We start from the raw sequence: 17519 nt of genomic DNA on the forward strand, positions 1-17519 counted from the left end.
GAAGATGGGCTGTGGTTCTGTTCTGACTGAAGAGTGGGCTGTGGTTCTGTTCTGGTTGAAGATGGGCTGTGGTTCTGTTCTGGTTGAAGAGTGGCATGTGGTTCTTCCCTCGTTGAAGAGTGGGCACTGGTTATTTTTTGGTTGAAGATGGGCTGTGGTTCTGTTCTGGTTGAAGAGTGGGCTAAGGTTCTGTTCTGACTGAAGAGTGGGCTGTGGTTCTGTTCTGGTTGAAGAGTGGGCTGTGGTTCTGTTCTGACTGAAGAATGGGTTGTGTTTCTGTTCTGACTGAAGAGTGGGCTGATTCTGTTCTGACTGAAGAGTGGGCTGTGGCTCTGGTCTGGTTGAAGAGTGGGCTGTGGCTCTGTTCTGACTGAAGAATGGGCTGTGGTTCTGTTCTGTTTGAAGTTAGGGTTGAAGTGTGGGCTGTGGTTCTGTTCTGGTTGAAGAGTGGGCTGTGGTTCTGTTCTGGTTGAAGAGTGGGCTGTGAAAAGCCCTCTCTCTCTCTCTCTCTCTCTCTCTCTCTCTCTCTCTCTCTCTCTCTCTCTCTCTCTCTCTCTCTCGCTCTCAATTCAAGGGGCTTTATTGGCATGGGAAACATATGTTAACATTGCCAAATCAAGTGAAGTAGATCATAAATAAAAGTGAAATAAACAATAAAAATGAACAGTAAACATTACACTCACAGAAGTTCCAAAATAATTAAGACATTTCAAATGTCATATTATGTCTATATACAGTGTTGTAATGATGTGCAAATAGTTGAAGTACAAAATGTAAAATAAATAAACATAAATATGGGTTGTATTTACAATGGTGTTTGTTCTTCGCTGGTTGCCCTTTTCTTGTGGCAACAAGTCACAAATCTTGCTGCTGTGATGGCACACTGTGGTATTTCACCCAGTAGATATTGGAGTTTATGAAAATTGGGTTTGTTTTCAAATTCTTTGCGGATCTGTGTAATCTGAGGGAAATATGTGTCTCTAATATGGTCATACATTTGGCAGGAGGTTAGGAAGTGCAGCTCAGTTTCCACCTCATTTTGTGGGCAGTGTGCACATAGCCTGTCTTCTCTTGAGAGCCAGAACTGCCTATGGCGGCCTTTCTCAATAGCAGGACTATGTTCACTGAGTCTGTACATAGTCAAAGCTTGTCGGTCAAATGAAATAAAATAAAACTTTATTTGCCACATGCGCCAAATACAACAAGTATAGACTTTACCGTGAAATGCTTACTTACAAGCCCTTAACCAACAGTGCAGTTCAAGAAGAAGAAAATATTTACCAAGTAGACTAAAATAAAAAGTAATAATTAAAAGTAACACAATAAGAATAACAATAACGAGGCTATATACAGGGGGCACCGGTACCGAGTCAGTGTGCGGGGGTACAGGCTAGGTGAGGTAATCTGTAGGTGGGGGCGAAGTGACTATGCATAGGTAACAGACATACAACGATTAGCAGAAGCGATTTTTATGAATTGTTCAGCAGTCTAATGGCTTGGGGAAAGAAGCTGTTGAGGAGCATTTTGGTCCTAGACTTGGCGCTCTGGTACCGCTTGCTGTGCGGTAGCAGAGAAAACAGTCTATAACTTGGGTGACTGGAGTCTCTGATAATTTTATGGGCTTTCCTCTGACACCACCTATTATATAGGTCCTGGATGGCAGGAAGCTTGGCCCCAGTGATGTACTGGGCCGTTCGCACTACCCTCTGTAGCGCCTTACGGTCAGCTGCCGAGCAGTTGCCATACCAGGCGGTGATGCAACCGGTCAGGATGCTCTCGATTGTGCAGCTGTAGAACCTTTTGAGGATCTGGGGACCCATGCCAAATCTTTTCAGTCTCCTGAGGGGGAAAAGGTTTCGTCGTGCCCTCTTCATGACTGTCTTGGTATGTTTGGACCGTGATAGTTCGTTGGTGATGTGGACACCAAAGAACTTGAAACTCTCGACCAGCTCCACTACAGCCCCGTCGCTGAGAATGGGGGTCTGTTTGGCCCGCCTTTTCCTGTAGTCCACGATCAGCTCCTTTGTCTTGCTCACATTGAGGGAGTGGTTGTCGTCCTGGCACCACATCGCCAGTTCTCTGACTTCCCTCCTATAGGCTGTCTCATCATTGTCGGTGATCAGGCCTACCACTGTTGTGTCATCAGCAAACTTAATGATGGTGTTGGAATCATGTTTGGCCACGCATTCGTGGGTGAACAGGGAATACAGGAGGGGACTAAGTACACACCCCTGAGTTGCCCCAGTGTTAAGGATCAGCGCTGCAGACGTGTTGTTGCCTATTCTTACCACCTGGGGTCGGCCCATCAGGAAGTCCAGGATCCAGTTGCAGAGGGAGGTGTTTAGTCCTAGTGTCCTTAGCTGAGTGATGAGCTTCGTGGGCACTATGGTGTTGAATGCTGAGCTGAAGCCAATGAACAGCATTCTCCCACAGGTGTTACTTTTGTCCAGGTGAGAATGGGCAGTGTGGAGTGCGATTGAGATTGTGTCATCTGTGGAACTGTTGGGGCGGTATGCGAATTGGAGTGGTTCTAGTGTGTCCGAGAGGATGCCTTTGATGTGAGCCATGACCAGCCTTTCAAAGCACTTCATGGCTACTGACATGAGTGCCACGGGGCGGTAATCATTTAGCCAGGTTACCTTCACTTCCTTGGGCACAGGTACTATGGTGGTCGGCTTGAAACATGTAGGTATTACAGACTCGGTCAGGGAGAGGTTGAACATATCAGTGAAGACACTTGACAGTTGGTCCGCGCATGCTTTGAGTACACGTCCTGGTAATCCGTCTGGCCCAGCGGCTTTGTGAATGTTGACCTGTTTAAAGGTTTTGTTCACATCGGCTACCGAGAGCATTATAACACAGTCATCCAGAACAGCTGGTGCTCTCGTGCATGCTTCAGTGTTGCTTGCCTCGTAGCGAGCATAAAAGGCATTTAGCTCGTCTGGTAGGCTTGCGTCACTGGGCAGCTCGCGTCTGGGTTTCCCTTTGTAGTCTGTAATAGCCCTGCCATATCCGACGAGTCAGTCACAGTCAGTCACAGTGGTCTGGTATTCTGCCACGGTGTACTCTCTGTTTAGGGCCAAATAGCATTCTAGTTTGCTCTGTTTTTTTTGTGAATTCCAATGTGTCAATTAATTATATTTTTGTTTTCTCATGATTTGGTTGGGTCTAATTGTGTTGCTGTCCTGGGGCTCTGTGGGTGTGTTTGTGTTTGTGAATAGAGCCTCAGGTCCAGCTTGCTTAGGGGATTCTTCTCCAGGTTCATCTCTCTGTAGGTGATGGCTTTGTTATGGAAGGTTTGGGAATCGCTTCCTTTTAGATGGATGTAGAATTTAACGGCTCTTTTCTGAGTTTTGATAATTAGCGGGTATCGGCCTAATTCTGCTCTGCATGCATTATTTGGTGTTTTACGCTGTATACATATGATATTTTTGCAGAATTCTGCATGCAGAGTCTCAAATTGGTGTTTGTCCCATTTTGTGAATTCTTGGTTGGTGAGCGGACCCCAGACCTCACAACCATGAACGGCAATGAGTTCTATAACTGATTCAAGTATTTTTAGCCAGATCCTAATTGGTATGTCGAATTTTATGTTCCTTTTGATGGCATAGAATGCCCTTCTTGCCTTGTCTCTCAGATCGTTCACGGCTTTGTGGAAGTTACCTGTGGCTCTGATGTTTAGGCCAAGGTATGTATAGTTTTTTGTGTGCTCTACTAGGGCAACGGTGTCTAGATGGAATTTGTATTCGACACACACATTCTAAACATGTACTGTATGTGCGTAGATTCATGAAGAAGATCAAACTCTGGGAGAATAAATGTGAAGATGGGGATAGAAGTTGTTTCCAGCAGCTTGACACCTACCTTTCTACATACGATGTTGACAGAGCTCCTATGGTGCAAATAGTTAGCTCACATTTACCCAATCTCAACAGTGAGTTCTACTCCTACTTCCCTGACATTGAAAACAAGTCTGCCAAACTTGACTGGGTGTATATGTAACAGTATAACTTTACGTCTGTCCCCTCGCCCCGACACGGGCGCGAACCAGGGACCCTCTGCACACATCAACAACGGTCACCCACGAAGCGTCGTTACCCATCGCTCCACAAAAGCCGCGGCCCTTGCAGAGCAAGGGGCAACCCTACTTCTAGGTTTCAGAGCAAGTGACGTAACTGATTGAAACGCTAGTAGCGCGTACCCGCTAACTAGCTAGCCATTTCACATCCGTTACATATAATCCTTTCATGACTTACAGTACCAACAACAACATTCCTACCAGACTGCAGGATAATCTTCTGGATGTGTCCTCAGGCCGTGGCCTGGAGATGAGGTACTCAGAGACAAGACTGTCACAGTTCTTGCATGATGTGGAGAAGGAATATTCTGATTTGGGGAAGCATGCACTGAATGAACTGCTACCCTTTGGATCTACATATGTATGTGAAATGACATTTTCATCCATGACTCTAATCAAGACCAAGAACAGGAACAGACTCGACTTGGAGAAAAGCATGATCACTGCTGTTGCCACACTGACCCCAAGTTTATGAGTGAGAGACAGGGTCAAGTTTCTCATTGATTGGTGAGTCCTCCGTCCCAGCAGAAGACCTTTTGCCTTTTGGTAGGCCGTCATTGTAAATAAGAATTTGTTGTTAACTGACTTTAAAAAATATATACAGTACTGTTCAAAAGTTTGGGGTCACTTAGAAATGTCCTTGTTTTTGAAAGAAAAGCAAATTTTTTGTCCATTAAAATAACATAAAATTGATCAGAAATACAGTGTAGACATTGTTAATGTTGTAAATGACTATTGTAGCTGGAAACGGGTGATTTTTTTTAATGGAATATCTACATACAGTTGAAGTCGGAAGTTTACATACACTTAGGTTGGAGTCATTAAAACTCATTTTTCAACGACTCCACAAATTTCTTGTTAACAAACTATAGTTTTGGCAAGTCGGTTAGGACATCTACTTTTTCCAACAATTGTTTACAGACAGATTATTTCACTTTTAATTCACTGTATCGCAATTCCAGTGGGTCAGAAGTTTACATACACTAAGTTGACTGTGCTTTTAAACAGCTTGGAAAATTCCCGAAAATTATGTCATGGCTTTAGAAGCTTCTGATAGGCTAATTGACATAATTTGAGTCAATTGGAGGTGTACCTGTGGATGTATTTCAAGGCCAACCTTCACACGCAGTGCCTCTTTGCTTGACATCATGGGAAAATCAAAAGAACTCAGCCAAGACCTCATAAAAAATAATTGTAGACCTCCACAAGTCTGGTTCATCCTTGGGAGCAATTTCCAAACCTGAAGATACCACGTTCATCTGTACAAGGTACCTGAAGGTACCACGTTCATCTGTACAAACAATAGTACGCAAGTATAATCACCATGGGACCACCCAGCCGTCATACCGCTCAGGAAGGAGACGCGTTCTGTCTCCTAGAGATGAACATACTTTGGTACGAAAAGTGCAAGTCAATCACAGAACAACAGCAAAGGACTTTGTGAAGATGCTGGAGGAAACAGGTACAAAAGCGTCTATATCCACAGTAAAACAAGTCCTATATCAACAAAATCTGAAATGCCGCTCGGCAAGGAAGAAACCACTGCTCCAAAACCGCCATAAAAAAGCCAGACTACGGTTTGCAACTGTACATGGGGACAAAGATCGTACTTTTTGGAAAAATGTCCTCTGGTCTGATGAAACAAAAATAGAACTGTTTGGCCATAATGACCATTGTTATGTTTGGAGGAAAAAGGGGGAGGCTTGCAAGCCGAAGAACACCATCCCAACCGTGAAACAAGGGGGTGGCAGCATCATGTTGTGGGGGTGCTTTGCTGCAGGAGGGATTAGTGCACTTCACAAAATAGATGGCATCATGAGGCAGGAAAATTATGTGGATATATTGAAGCAACATCTCAAGACATCAGTCAGGAAGTTAAAGCTTGGTCGCAAATGGGTCTACCAAATGGACACTGACCCCAAGCATACTTCCAAAGTTGTGGCAAAATGGCTTAAGGACAACAGAGTCAAGGTATTGGGGAGGCCATCACAAAGCTCTGACCTCAATCCTATAGAACATTTTGGGCAGAACTGAAAAAGTGTGAGCTAGCAAGGAGTTATACAAACCTGACTCAGTTACACCAGCTCTGTCAGGAGGAATGGGCCAAAATTCACCCAACTTATTGTGGGAAGCTTGTGGAAGGCTACCCGAAACGTTTGACCCAAGTTAAACAATTTAAATGCAATGCTACCAAATACTAATTGAGTGTATGTAAACTTCTGACCCACTGGGAATGTGATGAAAGAAAAAGAAGCTGAAAGAAATAATTCTCTCTACTATTACTCTGACATTTCACATTCTTAAAATAAAGTAGTGATCCTAACTGACCCAAGTCACACCCTAGATAAGCTAGATGCAGGTAAGGCGGTATTGAATACAAGGCGGTATTGAATGTGTTACTGTCTGTCCATGTGTCACTGTCTGTCATCTCAAATGTTTCTCTCGACCTGTGTGCACCTACGTTGTAAACTTTCATTCATAGGCTAGGTTGTAGCAACCTCATGATGGGTATAGGGAAATTTGAGTATCATGTAGTAGCCTAAACCTTTCGATGTTACATTGAACTGGGTGAATGGAATATGAATGACAGTCATCCAATATGCTGTAATAGAAATAAGGTCATGCTCATGATAAAAAAAGTGTCCTCCCTCATCTTAAACGCCACCGACCGCCACTGGTCTTCAGTACATGGGACTTCATGTTCCACCTCTCATCAATGTGATGACTCATTGCAGTGATGTATGACAGCGTGTTCATAGACGTCCAACAATTTGTTATTAACGCCATGCATGGGGTGTTTTAGAGCTTGCACTTTATACTTGCAGAGTAATCATTGTACAATTTGGCTCTAGATGTGCCGTCAGAGCAGTAAAGCCGATATCCTCTACCATTGACAATGGCTGCATATCAACTGGAATCGTTTCTGTAATCAGCGCTGTGATTTTTTTCACTCCGTCTCTTCTTGCACTTCTTTTATGTGAACCTGTCTAATGTCTGTTATTAGTGGCCTGTACTGTTTAGGGGTCTCACGGTGCCCCCTTTTTAGATGGTTAAGTATTGCACCTGTACTGTTTAGGGGTCTCACGATGCCCCCTTTTTAGATGGTTAAGTATTGCACCTGTACTGTTTAGGGGTCTCACGGTGCCCCCTTTTTAGATGGTTAAGTATTGCACCTGTACTGTTTAGGGGTCTCACGGTGCCCCCTTTTTAGATGGTTAAGTATTGCACCTGTACTGTTTAGGGGTCTCACGGTGCCCCCTTTTAGATGGTTAAGTATTGCACCTGTACTGTTTAGGGGTCTCACGGTGCCCCCTTTTTAGATGGTTAAGTATTGCACCTGTACTGTTTAGGGGTCTCACGGTGCCCCCTTTTTAGATGGTTAAGTATTGCACCTGTACTGTTTAGGGGTCTCACGGTGCCCCCTTTTTAGATGGTTAAGTATTGCACCTGTACTGTTTAGGGGTCTCACGGTGCCCCCTTTTTAGATGGTTAAGTATTGCACCTGTACTGTTTAGGGGTCTCACGGTGCCCCCTTTTTAGATGGTTAAGTATTGCACCTGTACTGTTTAGGGGTCTCACGGTGCCCCCTTTTTAGATGGTTAAGTATTGCACCTGTACTGTTTAGGGGTCTCACGGTGCCCCCTTTTTAGATGGTTAAGTATTGCACCTGTACTGTTTAGGGGTCTCACGGTGACCCCCTTTTTAGATGGTTAAGTATTGCACCTGTACTGCCACTCTAGCTCAGTTCCACCTTGTATTTCACCACCTTCTCGTATAACTTGTCAAAGTATTGTCATACAGGCCTTCGCTGCTGTCGCTTCCCTGTCTCACTGCCATTTTTCAACTGTTAACAACGATGACGTGCTGAGCGTTTTATGTCTGTGGCAAAAAGTAGCGTTACAGCATTGTTGCATTAGGTATTTGTATCATTTGTATTTTTGTCTTTATGATGATGATCGGGACCTGTTAGTGGTAGTTTTGTGATTTATATTTTGTTTTGTAAAGGGAAAAAACGTTTTTTCTAAACGTTAACGATTCCAATTTTGTTTAAACGTTCACAGCCCTAGTGTCAGTGCGTGCGACTGTGTGGGTGTGGGTGTGGGTGTAGATGCTGAGCTATAGGACACACCTCTTCTCTCCTGCTGTCTCACTGCCGGCTCCAAACCTGTTACTCCATAGGAAATCAGCAATCAGTTCTCTGTCTCTATCCGTGAAAAATAATTTATTATAATTTTGACTTTTCTTCTGTGTACTCACTTGGGGAAAGTGGTAGAAACACGGCCTGTGTTTACGTGCTGTACACTGGACGGGGTAGACTCAGTGGCGTGTATTCATGGTTGCTAAAGGAAACCAGGATTTCCCCCCAAAATTATTCTCTCTCTATATATATATATATATACAGTATATAATAATTTTTATATATATAAAAATTATGTATATTTCTTTGTTTCATAATTGTCTTTCAATTTGCATAAGGCTGAATGTATCTCACCAGAGAAAGTATCCGAGCGAATGAAACTGCGCACCTCTGTCTCTGTATGGATAGCCCATGTATCTGATGCTGTCTGGTCATAAAGAGGATGATATTGTTGCCGCCCATATTGATGCTGTCTGATCAAAAAGAGGATGATATTGTTGCCGCCCATAGCATTGAATGCAAGGGAAGCCAGCGAGCATTTGGACGCCCTTAATATTAAAAAAATGAAATAATAGCCAATCAATGTTGAGCTAAACTGAGCGAGCTCAACTGTGAATGGTCCTGGTCCACCAAAAAAAAGTGTCAAGGGAAGCCAGTTTGGATTTGGCTTCACACCAATCACATCACATCAAGCCAAACGCCATTGACAGAATAAACTTGAATTGTTGCATCTCGTTGTTGTTGTCCTCCGGTGGCTAGCTAGCTAGCTCATATTGACCCTTTCCTAAATTAGTCATGGATGGAAATAGGAATTTGGTCTAATTATCACTGCATATTGGCTACGCTTGAATTGCCCAGCCAATGTTGTTCTTCTCAGACCATCTTTTTAAATTATATTTAAAAATTGTAGGTATATGATCACACTGGTAATTGATCATTTGTTCTATTACTTGTGAGGCACAGCTGAGTGAGCATAATAATTAGCTTGTTTTGTTTACTGTGCTGATGGCCTGCATCTGATGGTCAGTCTGAGGGGAGGGAGGGAGCAGCAGTGAGGCTGCCTCTCACCCGACTCACTGTCCCTCCTCTCTCCCTCCCTCAACTGAGAAAAGGGGACACAGTCTTCCAGCTGATGGTGAGGCTTAATTTGCACTGCATTACTTCTGCCTCATGAACCAATTAATGTTGTTACTCCTATGACCAGAGAAATAACAACAACAACGCAAGCTTATCGAAACACTCGCATTTTATGGCTTATAAAACTGATTAACTAAGTGTTGACAGTGCTGAATAACAACTTAAACTTGAACTTTTTCATAAAAACAGCAGCTCTTTGCTGTATTCGTTGAGTCTCTCTCTACTCATGGTTTGAAATGTTCTGAAATCTCACATGATCAACTTTGCTGTGAGTTCAAGGCTTCTTTTTACAGTCTATGGAGCGAGGAAACTGTGTAGACACGGTGATCTGAAATATCTGATTGACCAGCATTAGGCCTATAAGTGCACTTGATTTGCTCTCTGGGCCTGCCGGGTAGGCGGAGTTCTACCTTCAGACACATGAATTGGTTTAAAATGGCAATACTTTGCCTTCCCGGCGCTAGGGCTGCTGCGGGAAACGGGGGGAAAAAAATAGGAACGCAAGGCTTTATTGTTGGGTTTATCACAGAAATGCTTGGTGATCGACTAGGAATGGCTTGGAGATTGACCAGATCGCGATCGACCGGTTGGCGACCACTGCTGTACACCTATAATCAAAACACAAGGCACACATCACTGACTAGTCTCTGTATCCTCCTAGATCACCACCCTGATCAATCACAAAGACAAACCAAAGAAGTCGGAGCGGACGCAGCAGGCCATCCAGAGGGTGGGCCAGGCTGTTAGTGTTGCTGTGGGTCGCTTCGTTGCCGTGGGCGAGGCCATTGCCGTGGAGAACGAGGAGCTGAAGGAGGAGATGGGCATGGCCTGCTTCGAGGCCCGCAGAGCAGGTAACTGGATCTGCGTCTGAAATTACATCCTAAATGGCATCCTAGTGCACTCTATAGGGAAGAAGGTGCCATTTTGAATGCAGTCCAACGAAGGGAGTGTTTTTGCTGTTTTCATCATAAATACATTTTTAAAACGGGTCGGAAAAAATTCATCAAAAAGTTAGCTTATAACAGTGAACCTTTTTTGTGGGATACAGATAAGGCAATTCTAGGTCTTATGGCATATTTTGGTTAAACTATCCCCAATTCAATGGAATTGCAACCCTCTGCATGCACAGTGCATTCTGCCATCACATGTACAGCTGATTCTCAAGATCTTACACACTAATGAGATGTTATTGAGCCCACACTACTACACTGTCTGAGCCAAGGACTACATGCTTTCTGGTAAGTTTTGATTACAATACTGGGTGGGGTGAATATATTTTATATGACATACATTATTTTTTGTTAACTAGTAAATAGTACCCTATAGCAACGTGTGTTTAAATAATTTCTAATTTGTTAACAATTTCTGCTAGTTCGTTTTTGCTACGATGTGGGTTTTAGCTTGCTTGAGCCTGCTAACATAGGAGTGTTCATTCATTTATTTCCATACATGTTTCATTCTAAAACATTTGTCTTACAAAGGAGTTTAATCTAACTGCTTAACTATTTATCTGCACAGGGAATTGTATTCTGTTAAAAAAAAAAAAAAATCTTCTAATCTTTACAGGAAAATGCCACGAGCACTATCTGATGTGTGGAGACATTTCACTGCAGCTAATGTAGAAGGAAAAGCTGTGTACATTTGCAAATACTGTGCCAAATCATATGTGAAGAATGCAACGAAGATGCAGAATCATCTGACCAAGTGCATAAAGTTCCCTCAGGACTCACAACAAGCAACCTTTGACAAAAGTCCCTCTACTTCTATTCGAGGTGAAAATTATGAATCAGACACCTTATCGATAGCAACAGCTCATGGTCCTCCTGGAATCAGAAGTTTTTTTGACTCAATGGAGGAACGTAGTCAGAGAAATGCTGATGAATGTCTTGCTCAAGCTGTGTATGTAACTGGTTCACCTCTGATGCTCACAGGCAATGTGTATTGGAAGAGATTTCTGAATGTTCTTCGCCCAGCATACACTCCTCCAACCAGACATGCTTTATCTACTCATTTGCTGGATGCAGAGTTCAACAGAGTTCAAGTGAAGGTCAAGCAAATTATAGAGAAAGCAGACTGTATTGCAATCATCTCTGATGGGTGGTCGAATGTTCGTGGGCAAGAAATAATTAACTATATCATCTCCACCCCTCAACCAGTATTCTACAAGAGCACAGACACAAGGTACATCAGACACACCGCTCTCTACATTGCAGATGAGTTGAAGGCAGTAATCAATGACCTTGGACAACAGAAGGTATTTGCACTGGTGACAGACAATGCTGCGAACATGAAGGCTGCTTGGTCTAAAGTGAGGGGTCCTACCTTCATATCACACCCATTGGATGTGCTGCTCATGCATTGAATCTGCTCCTCAAGGACATCATAGCACTGAAAACAATGGATACACTCTACAAGAAAGCCAAGGAAATGGTTAGGTATGTGAAGGGTCATCAAGTTATAGCAGCAATCTACCTCACCAAGCAAAGTGAGAAGAATAAGAGCACCACATTGAATCTGCCCAGCAACACCCGTTAGGGTGGTGTTGTCATCATGTTTGACAGCCTCCTGGAGGGGAAAGAGTCTCTCCAAGAAATGTTCATATCACAGTCTGCCGATATGGACAGCCCCATCAAGAGGATCCTCCTGGATGATGTATTTTGGGAGAGAGTGGTAAGCAGCCTGAAACTCCTGAAACCTATAGCAGTAGCCATTGCACGGATTGAGGGAGACAATGCCATCCTGCCTGATGTTCAGACTCTGCTTTCAGATGTAAGAGAAGAAATCCGTACTGCCCTGCCCACTTCACTGTTGATCCAAGCATAGGAAACTGCAGTTCTGAAATACATCAAGAAGCGTGAAGACTTCTGCCTGAAGCCCATACACACCGCAGCATACATGTTGGACCCCAAGTATGCTGGCAAGAGCATCCTGTCCAGTGCAGAGGTCAACAAGGCCTATGGTGTCATCACTACCGTGTCTCGCCACCTTGGCCTGGAGGAGGGCAAGGTTCTTGGCAGTCTGGCGAAGTACACTTCCAAGCAAGGGCTTTGGGATGGAGATGCAATATGGCAGTTGTGCCAAATATCTCACCAGTCCCTGGTGGAAGGGACTTTGTGGATCTGAGGCTCTTTCCCCTGTTGCCTCCATCATCCTCCAAACGCCACCAACATCAGCCGCCTCAGAGCGCAACTGGTCCTTGTTTGGGAACACACACACCAAAGCACCCAACAGGCTGACCAATACAATAGTTTAAAAATTGGTGGCCATCCGGGCAAATTTGAGTCTTTTTAAGCCTGACAATGAGCCATCCTCAACAAGGTTGGAAAGTGACAGTGAAAATGAGGCCTCAGAGTCTGATGTTCAAGAGGTGTACATTGAGGAGGTCCAGGGAGAAGACATGGAAGCCTAAGAGGAAGACAACCAAAGCTTTAGTTTCTAGACTATCATTTTACAGATGTACTATATGTTGAAAACATTTTTGGGAGATGTGATGGATCATTCAATATTCCCTTTCTTTTGTTGTTCAGTGAAATCATCCCATGTGAAGAGTCAACTAATTTAATTAAAGTTCAATTTGTAACTAAATGGGGGGAGGTTTTCTATTGGAAGGATTTAATCATTTGCAATTATGTCTACTTACGATACGGTAAAAGGTTTATGTTTCTGTCTCCATATAATATGGTAAATATATCCAATGCAAAAAACATCTACATTTAAATAGTATTAATATTAATTTGCATATATTTCTGTTAATTCCCATATATTCCCGTTAATTCCCATATATTCCCACGGAAAGTTTCCACCTCTGAATATTCCCAAAAATGTGCAACCCTAACTCTGCCTATTCAACACATTTGCACTAGAGGTGTTCAGAAGTCAAATACTGTTGTTTTTGTTAGTTTTGAGTGAAGTTTAGTTTAAGTTTGCAAGACTAGAGGCTAGAGGGAAGCGAAGTTGGTTATGGTCTATCCTGAGGGGGGAAATGCAGAGACAGAGAACAGAACAGTATGAGTCAGGTTTGGAAAAGGAGAGAGCTGTGTAATTTGAGGCTGAAGTGTTTGTGTACCAGGCAGGCAGGGCTGCAGGCGTAATGAAGGGTATTCTGAGGTGTGCTTGCTCTGTCTTCTGGACAGAGTTCACTCATCTTCAGTATCTTCTCTTGCTCAGAGGGATAGAGAGAGAGAGAGAATCTTGCCTGTTCTCAGCTGTCGGCAGTTGAATCCTTTGCTTAGAGAGACAAAAAGAGAAACTGGTACATGTGACCTTGTGCCCCCCCTCTTTCAACACTTTTCCATGAGCCCATGCAACTAAATATACCTACAAACGCCGACCCTGTATCTCTTCATCATAACTGTCCAGTCATTCTCCGAATAACTACCACATGCCGTAGGAGGAGGATATGTACACCGCAGCTATCAACACTCTTTTAAAACAAACAGAGTAATATATTTTTGAGCCGGCTTTGCAACTCTATTCAAGTGAAAAATAGCAGGATGAATAGGGGGTCAAAGCCTGAGGCCCAATCAAAGTCTTATCCTGTTGATATGTTAAGTCCAAAACAAAATCTCACAGGGTAAGAATTTAGAAACCAACACGGGATAATAGGTTTATGTTGAGGAGAAGCGGCATGTGTAACAGTGCGTTTAATCTCCTAGTGTGCTGATTTGAAAAGGGCTGAACCCAAACAAAAGCGAGCTGGTGGGAAGCGTCAGCCAGAGTGGCCCACTGTGGCCAATTTTATTCCTTCCACTCCTCCTTTCTTCCGTTTTCTTACCTTGTTCACTCTATTGAGGGAATATTTTACCTTCACCGTTAAAAAGACAGAAAGTGAACTTTTCCCTCCGTCGTTCTGGGACGGAATGAAGTTGTCTTCTCTGTGATGAAAAGAAAGAAAGAAGGGGAAAGGAAAGGAAGGTAAAGCTTTAAATCTGCGGGAAGAGGAGAAGGATTGACGGCCTCTTAAAGTGTAACCAGAGGGAGGAAGAGACTAAGCGGACCTCCTCCAGCGCAGGGAGGCAGGCAGGCAGGCAGGCAAAGACACAGGGAGGCAGGCAGGCAAAGACACAGGGAGGCAGGCAGGCAGGCAAAGACACAGGGAGGCAGGCAGGCAGGCAGGCAAAGACACAGGGAGGCAGGCAGGGAGTGAGGGAAGCAAACAAGGAAGATGGAGGCAGGCAGGCAAGAAGCGTAATGAAATAAATAAAAAAGGTGATTACATTACTTTAATTTGGTGATCTCCATCATGGGGCGATGTCGTAGAGAGGAGGCAATGAGGCAGAGTTGTTGGCTTCAATCTGTTCTGCTTGACCAGACCAAACAAATTATGCCGCTAGCTAAGGTTTTAGGAGGCAGATACTGTATTGAGAGTTTTGGATAGTAAGTGTGTAAAAGGGCACCACGGTCCTGTATCTCTCAAACGGTGTATGTCAGTGCAACCTGCAGGCTGTAGACTACATAATATCACAATCACACTGTTACAAGACTCTTTTTATGGTCAGGACTCAGTCAGTTACAAGACTCCACAGGTTTTAATCATTTCAAGTGTTCATCCCATTTGAATACCAAGCAGCAGAAAACAAACAATTCCCATAAAAAGAGATCTTAGCGATAAAGAGAACAAGAAGACGAATGAGCAACACTGTTACAAGTGTAACAGGGGAAATTTGGCATAGCTTAATCAAACTCCATGCAGCTTCTGGACCGTATTCTGATGTTCAGCAACATTATTTGTGAGCTAGGCTGAGTGTTTCAGCTGGTTTGGGGGATTCTGGCATCCACAAGGGGCTGTCGAATGCAATCAGTGCGTCGGTGCACTTTCTTTTGGATTGCAAGCAAACCCAAAAAAGGAGCCAAACCATGCAGCCAAGGTGATACAAGTCTCTCTCTTCACCCCCCCCTTTCTCTCTCGCTTTCTCTCGCTCTCTCTCTACTGCCCGAGACTATTTTGGTTATGGTTATTCAGCCCAATATTTGTATGTTGGTTTTACTTCTCCGTTGTCCACCCAGGGTTGTTTCGGAGTTTCGTGAAGGAATTAGCGACCCTCCAGTGTACCAGCCTCTCAGTTTGAAATGGCCTGGTCATGCCGCTCAGAGGGCGTGCCAGCTGGCCCTAGCATTGGCTGGCATCACATTGCTGCAGTGCCACCGAGCTGAATATAAGCCTGTCCAGGATGAGATGTTCCCACTGGGGTTTATGGTGCTACCGTTGACTCACAGGAGAGCAGAGGAGAGGAGAAGAGAAGGGAGGGGAGGAGCCTCTCAATTGTCACATAGGGCACAATGGGAAGGGAACCTAAAGGGTTTTAGCTCTCAAACAAAGTGGAGCTGAATTCTGGATGTCACTTTTTAGTTTATGCAACTTTGAACAAGTTTTTGGATAATGGGGTCTGCATGAAACCACTGTGAAGAAATATGACCAAGTATTAGAACATTTAGATAAAGTGATAATGTACTATACATGGTACCTCTGAAAATGTTGTATGGTGTTTCTATGCTGAATGATATAGAACAATTCCTATAGATTTGATCATCATCACCATCCCCCTTCTCCTCCTCTTACTCCTCCTGATCAACATCATCACCATCCCCCTTCTCTTCCTCTTCCTCCTCCTGATAATCATCATCACCCTCCCCGTTGTCCTCCTCTTACTCCTCCTGATAAACATCATCACCCTCCCCCTTCTCCTCCTCTTTCTCCTCCTGATAAACATCATCACCCTCCCCCTTCTCCTCCTCTTTCTCCTCCTGATAAACATCATCACCCTCCCCGTTCTCCTCCTCTTACTCCTCCTGATCTACATCATCACCCTCCCCCTTCTCCTCCTCTTACTCCTCCTGATCAACATCATCACCCTTCTCCTCCTCTTACTCCTCCTGATCAACATCATCACCCTCCCCCTTCTCCTCCTCTTACTCCTCCTGATCATCACCCTCCCCCTTCTCCTCCTCTTACTCCTCCTGATCATCATCATCACCCTCACCCTTCTCCTCCTCTTACTCCTCCTGATCAACATCATCACCCTCCCCCTCTCCTCCTCCTCCTGATCAACATCATCACCCTCCCCTTCTCCTCCTCTTACTCCTCCTGATCAACATCATCACCCTCCCCCTTCTCCTCCTCTTACTCCTCCTGATCAACATCATCACCCTCCCCCTTCTCCTCCTCTTACTCCTCCTGATCAACATCATCACCCTCCCCCTTCTCCTCCTCTTACTCCTCCTGATCATCATCATCACCCTCCCCCTTCTCCTCCTCTTTCTCCTCCTCCACCGATAACCAATATTCTATAAATAGAATGAAAAAAGGGAATCTCATGCTTATCCGAACACTTGCAGCCATTCTCATGATGTGTCATTAATTTCACAATGTAAGAAATCAACATTTGAAGCATATTTCTAAGGACAGTTGCTCTTCTGAATGGCAACTTATGAGAAATCATTAGGTGAAAATTACACTTTTTCATTTCCGCTGTAAAACAGTATATCAGCTGATATATTGGTATCGGTAAGTTTTGTCCCCCCAAAAATCGGAATTGGTATCAGGCCCAAAAAACATATCGGTCGGACTCTAAAAACCATTTTCATCCTCCGTCCTTTTTGTCCTCTAGGGGATGCCATAGCCCAGCTGACAGACGTTGGGACTGCGGTGACGCCCCCTGTGGACGGACGCACAACAGTGTTCAGTGACCGTACAGGCATGGTGAAGGCCGCCCGCATGCTCCTCTCCTCCGTCACCAAAGTCCTGGTCCTCGCAGACCGCATCGTCATCAAACAGATCATCACCTCACGCAACAAAGTAGGTACCATCGTCATCAAACAGATCATTAAGTAGTTACCGCTTCCGACCACACAGTATAGATATAGGGCTATAGATGCACACAGACTCACAGAACAAAGTAGGTACAGACACACACACACACACACACACACACACACACACACACACACACACACACACACACACACACACACACACACACACACACACACACACACACACACACACACACACACACACACACAGCACCCAGCACCCAGCACTGGCAACTCCATCCTCCTTCCAGTCTTTCAGATCCTATCTGAGCTCCATGATACAGTACAGGAGAACTCCTCTGCTGCTGTGGAGATAATGGTGGGGGAGTAGCAGCACATTCACATAAAAGGACC

The 17519-nt window shown here is 44.2% G+C and overlaps 1 protein-coding gene across 3 annotated transcripts in view; it reads left to right on the top strand.

The window, feature by feature from the left end:
- LOC139559337 (alpha-catulin-like) overlaps positions 1-17519 on the top strand; it is a 125640-nt gene that overhangs the window by 69015 nt on the left and 39106 nt on the right. For all 3 annotated transcript variants that reach the window (XM_071375262.1, XM_071375260.1, XM_071375261.1), the window contains exons 2-3: positions 10015-10204; positions 16961-17148. In XM_071375262.1, the coding sequence (XP_071231363.1) occupies positions 10015-10204; positions 16961-17148 (378 nt within the window). The remainder of the gene's footprint in view (positions 1-10014; positions 10205-16960; positions 17149-17519) is intronic.

This window comes from Salvelinus alpinus, chromosome 29, assembly GCF_045679555.1.
Source record: "Salvelinus alpinus chromosome 29, SLU_Salpinus.1, whole genome shotgun sequence".
NCBI lineage: Eukaryota > Metazoa > Chordata > Actinopteri > Salmoniformes > Salmonidae > Salvelinus > Salvelinus alpinus.